Source organism: Bison bison, unplaced genomic scaffold, assembly GCF_000754665.1.
Source record: "Bison bison bison isolate TAMUID 2011002044 unplaced genomic scaffold, Bison_UMD1.0 scf7180017848986, whole genome shotgun sequence".
NCBI classification, from domain to species: Eukaryota; Metazoa; Chordata; class Mammalia; order Artiodactyla; family Bovidae; genus Bison; species Bison bison.
In genome coordinates, this window is record NW_011479559.1 from 49,136 (window position 1) to 55,056 (window position 5,921).

Below are 5,921 nucleotides of genomic sequence, written 5' to 3' on the forward strand. Positions count from 1 at the left end.
TAAAATTTTAATTATCTCTAACCCTTGTTATTTCAAAAAGACTATCACAAATAACCTTATTCCAGCTTGTACTGCATTTTAATGGAATGCCACTTTCATAGCAAGATATTCATTGATTTCCTCCCTACATACTCACCTGATCTCCTTTCTGAAACTCTACATCGATTGGTCTTTTTTGTTCACTGATCTGCCCAGGTGGCCCAGGGGGGCCCTGAAGACCTTGCTCACCCTGTTTGCAAGATAAAATAAGTAAGTAATATTTCATAGTTTAAACAGACAATAATATAATATAACATGCAAGCTAATTTAGTTGCAAGAAGCAAAAAGATAAGTTCAAATAACTGTGAAAGAAAAAAACTGAGGGTTGAATAATCAACTTTTTTCTCTACTCACCTTCTCACCCTTGGGTCCCTGGAAATTTAAGCCCATATTCCCCTGAAGAGAGAGATTTGAATTTAAAACCTCGTTGACTATGGCAGAAACCAACACGACATTGTAAAGCAATTTTCCTCCAATTAAAAAATAAACAAATTAAATTAAAAACCTCATTGACAATAACAACAACAACAAAAAAAATCCACACCAAATAAAAGATGCTAAAAGAAAAAAGAAAATTACCTTTGGTCCTGGAAGTCCTGGTGGGCCAGGAGGGCCCTAAGAGTGAAAGACACAGAAAAAGGAAAAAAGAGCTATATTAATGAGTATATTAAAAATAAGTTGGTTTCATAGAAGGACTGAAAAAAGTCCTTTAAAATAATATTTCCTGAGTTTTTTTTCTCATTGTTTTCTCATCAGAGACACATATTTAAATTGATTTAGAGAAACTAGATAATAGTGGTGACTTCTCTTGACAGGCTACAGATGGGTGAGGGAAGAAATGCAAGGATGGGTAGAGGCCATGGCGTAGCACTCATGCCAAAAATCAATACAAAAATTAATCTCAACAAATATCAAACTTATCATATCAGAATTATGGGTTGAACTTAGGTACCATTAGACAATTAACTGTCCATTTCTAAAAGGTACGTGTTTACTTTTTTAGTGCAATTTGATTTTATATGATTTTGTATATTTGAGAATGTTTTAAGGTTTGAAAAGTTAAATTGGCATTTGTCTGTCCAGAGAGATCACCTCCTGATGTCAACTGATCTGTTTATTTACATATTATACCTTGGTAGCATTTCTAAGACTTTGCTTCATCCTTTGAATCAAGGTTAATTGCAGGGACATTAAGAACAGAGTGAATGTATTATGTGGTCACAAGAATTAAGGAAATTCAAGGTGTAACAATACACCTAGGGTAGGCCAAAGTTGTAAGAGTTCGGAAAAAGTGCCATGCTCCAGAGTCTCATGTTTTGCAAGATATTTACAACTAAAACAAATTAAACAAAGAGGTTTTCTAATCCTCTCCTAAAGATTCCTAAAAAAGCAGAAATCACAAACTTTTCCTGGTAGATCTAGTATTTATCAAACATTATTTCATTATTCCTTTCATTCATGAATAGAGGACCAATGGTCACAAGGAAAAATGTATAATCTATAAAGGTATAATGAAAACTGTCCTTTAAATATATGATAGATGAGAGATAGAGTGGCACATGAGAAATTACTTTGAAGTACAATTTTCTTGCCCTTTTAACAGGGCAACAGTAAAGTTCTAAGTTTAAAATATGACTTAAATGAAATTTAAGTATTTCAGGGGTAAAAGTACTTACAATTTATTAGAGTAGAAATATAAGTGATGATACAGGTAGTAAAGTAAGAGAACTGGTTGCACATTCAGGGTCTTTGTAAGTTTTTGCTTCTTTCCTGGGGAATAAAAATCCTTATCCCATTTCACAGTGATTCACTACCCTCACCAATCCTACCGTTCTGTCACAGGTCCTTAAGAAATGACAGCCGATACTTTTTTGTGTATGAATATCTATTTTTATTCCTTTTTAACAGAAAACTGCATCTTGAAGAAACACGTTTCATCAAGTGACTTAAGAATTGCCTTAGAAGTCTTCATAAGATGGCCCCAGAAGTGACTTCAAACCTGACACATCAAGAGTTAACCACCAAGATACTTTATTTGAAATCTTTCCTTTTGTGTACCTCATTCTTTCCATCTATAAAATGGAGCTATTATTTAGCATATATATTATTCACCATAACACTATAGAATCTCCTATATAAGAAAATTTAAGAAAACTATAGATCAAATTCATTATACTTTCAAGTAATACAAATAATATTAATATTTTTAAAATGAAAGAAAAGGAGGAGAAATGAAATTACAGAAGCAAGCTCACCATCAAACCTGGTGGTCCTGGGGGACCAATTGGCCCTGGTATACCAGGGGGACCAGCTGGGCCCTGTTATAAAGAAAGTAAAGAAAAGGATAAGAAAAAACTTGTATAAAGAACTAAATGGATGAAATTTAAGTTTAGTTGCCAGAATTCTGTTCTACAATTCTATAATTCTGAAGTACTATAAGCAGAATTTTAAAATGTAGAAGAACAAAAGGACTGAATGACTATAAAGAAATTCAACTAAACAGAATGAATGCAGTTTTTAGAGAACTTGTTTTACAGTGGTATACAATAAATATGGGACAAATGTATAGTACGGAAGTTTTAAAATATGAAGCAATAAAGATGGGCATTTAGTGAAGCTTTTATGCTAGAAATGGGAAGGGAAAGCCTACTAGTTTCAAGGTGGCTTCCCTAATTTTAAAATAAAAATACATAAAATTAAACACAAAGAGGGAAGTCAGAAAAACTGGGACAAAAGATAAAGGAATGATGTAATGGTTGTGGAGCAAAATTAGGCATCTTAATAAGTTGAAAATTTGACTGCCTTGAAATCTAGCAATTTTATATCTAGATATAAATTATGGATTATTTTATAATTTAAAAAAATCTCAAAACAACCCCAAAATCCAACAACAGGAGATTAGAGAAACAAAATCTAGTATATCAAACAATGGAGTGTAACATGGAAGTGAAACTGAATTAACTATGGTCATATACAATAATATGGGTGAATCTTAACATATCAAATAGAAAAAGTTGCAGAAAACTACACACATATTTCATATTACTCTAAAAACTAAATACTAAATGATATATGTGCAGGTAATAAAACTATTTTTAAGAAGAAATGGAAAACCCAGGATGGTAGCTACATCTTGGGAGAATGCAGAAGGATGTGACTGCCAAGAAAGGTTGATTGAAAATTACAGTGTTCTAGTTCTTAAATACTGCATTGTGTTCATGAGTGCTCATTTGGTCATTTTGCTTTATAACCTACATATACTTTGCATGTATTCTGCTATATTTTCAAATATAATACAGTAAAATTTAGAAAAGATTGGTAATACTTAACATATGGATGGGTGATATCAAGTATGTATTTAGATGATTAATGAAAAAAGTCCCTGACATTGTATCTTAGTGATGAAATATTAGAAAGAACTGATTTTTATTTTTGGTAAAGAGAGCAATCATCATGAAATATAAACCTTAAAAAAATTAATTCCCTAATCAATAAATCCCCAAAAGTTGTCATCTCTGTGTATGTTATGTGTAGGCTGACATGATAATTTTTCTAAAGATTACACTTGATGTTCATGATACATATATTTTATTCTTTCAGCCTTCAAAATATGTTCATACATTATGCATAACTAATAATGTTATAAATGAATTCTTCAAATACCTTGAATGGGAAACCTGAAATTTTTATCAGACCATTTACTCCTACTACCCTATTGATTCCCACAGCACAGAAATAAGACTATATAGAAGGCTGTTTCCACTGCAAAACTCTGAAACAAAAATTTCCATGGAAACTGGATTTGAAAGGTAAAAGAACAAGCCACACTTCTTAAAAAGCTCCCTGGTCAAGACTGCTTTTATTTTCACATACAACATACCTGCCATATCTATCAAACCTTAGATGCTAATTTCTATAATGAAAATAGAGAATACTAAAGGCTGAGGATTAAAAAAACTGATGCTGTGACCTGATTTAATCAATAGGGCCAAGTAGAAAGTCAGCAGATGCTTACTTGAATTCCAGGAGGACCTGGATAGCCTGGATTACCCTTTGGTCCTGGCAGGGATGACATAATTATACTACCCGGTTCTCCCTGAAAGAAACCATAAGTGGCAATTGTAAGTAATAGTTATGATACAGCAAAGCTGGCCAGAATACAAAAAATGAACTAGGCGTTCAATTTGTCACATAAGTGTCCTCAAAGATTTAGGCGACCTCAGTGGTTAAATGAATACATTTACTCTTCAAAGGAAAATGAGGAAGTGGGTAGAGTACATGGAAGTCCACTCAATTTGTTAAGAACCTGTCATACCTTTGGTTACTCATTCATGAAAAACATTAAATATTAATATTTGCCAAGAATTGTGTTAGGCTTTGGATGCTTTGTAGCAAAGAAGATAAAACAAGACACCTGTTCTCACTGTGCTAGTAATATACTGGAGAAATTCATATCATAACATGTAAACAAATAAGATGATAAAATTTTCTGTTTAGGACTATAAAGGAAAACTACATGGTACATGATAAAGAAATGGTGGAGAACAATCACAGAAATGATAATTATGTGATGTCCTAGAGGGGCTAACTATCGTTATAATGGAGATCATATTACAATATATAATTAACATGTACACCTTAAATTTACACAATGTTATATATCAAATATATTTCAATTTAAAAAAAAGAAATAGTGGAGAAAATTTGTTTGGGCAGTAAAGAAGGGCAATCTATAAAGGCAACATTCAGGCTGAAATCTAAAGGATCGTGAGTCAGCCAGGTGAAGATGGGGGAAGAGCATTAGGCAATGTAAGCAGCATGAACAAAGGACCCAGAAAGGGAAGAATCTGGCACATTCAAATAACTTAGTGCAGACTGGTGTGATCAGGGAGCCCAAGGAAAAGCAGCTTAGGGATGAGGCTGGAAATGTGGGGCAAGGACCAGAATATGCAGATCTTACAGGCCAAAGAAAAAAATGTGGATTTATCTTGGATGCAGTGGGAAACCCTTGAAGGTTTATAAGGAGACATTTAAATTACTGATTCATATTTTTAAAAGATCATTCTTGGCTGCTTTGTATAGAATAAATCATGCTGGGAGGTGAGGGGGACGAAAAAGAAACTAGTTAAGAGGCTACTACACTAATCCAGATGAGGCATTATGGTTAGTGTGCTGGCAGTGGAAATGAAGAAAAAGTAGATGAATTTTAATATATATACTTACAGGCAAAATTAACAGTATTTAGAGATAGTATGCAATGAGGAGATGTGTGAAGGAATAGAAAATGCAAATACTAACTCTCAGGTTTTGGTACATGTAAAAGTGTACATGGTATATAGTGATGCAAATTTTAGAGATGAGGAGAACAGAAGGAGGCAAAGGTTTATTTGGGGGTTTGGGTTAACTCTGAGGACATTAATTTGAATGTCTGGGAGATAAGTCAGAGGGATGTCAGGGAAGCAGTTTAATGCATGCATATAACTCAGAAGAAAATTCTGTTTTAGAGACAGGAATGTAGGTGTTCCATAACTAGACAGCAATCAATACCATGAGCAATAATGATATTGCTAGGCATAGAAGGGAAGAAGGGATCAGGACTGTGTCTTGATGCCTGCTAGATAGAACAACATGAGCTTGCACAGAAGACTGCAGAACGACTGGAGATGCAGAAGAAAGATTAGGAAAAGGGAAAGAATATTCCCAGAATATTCCCTTGCAGAAGCCAGAGAGAAAGAATATTTCCAGAGGGAGCAGGTGGTCAACTGAATCAAAATGTAATAAGGAAGGTATCAAAAAGAACTGTGAGGCTGATATACACATTTGCAAGCATACCAGCCCATAAAAGGTACTTAAAGCCACAAGAACAAAGGAGAATACTTAAG

General features: G+C 33.7%; 1 protein-coding gene across 1 annotated transcript in view; it reads right to left on the minus strand.

The window, feature by feature from the left end:
* COL4A5 (collagen, type IV, alpha 5) overlaps positions 1-5,921 on the minus strand; it is a gene marked incomplete at both ends in the record, with an annotated part of 87,800 nt that overhangs the window by 47,766 nt on the left and 34,113 nt on the right. Inside the window, 5 exons of the mRNA XM_010846272.1 lie at positions 137-229; positions 394-435; positions 619-654; positions 2,295-2,357; positions 4,055-4,135. Of these exons, the coding sequence (XP_010844574.1) occupies positions 137-229; positions 394-435; positions 619-654; positions 2,295-2,357; positions 4,055-4,135 (315 nt within the window). The remainder of the gene's footprint in view (positions 1-136; positions 230-393; positions 436-618; positions 655-2,294; positions 2,358-4,054; positions 4,136-5,921) is intronic.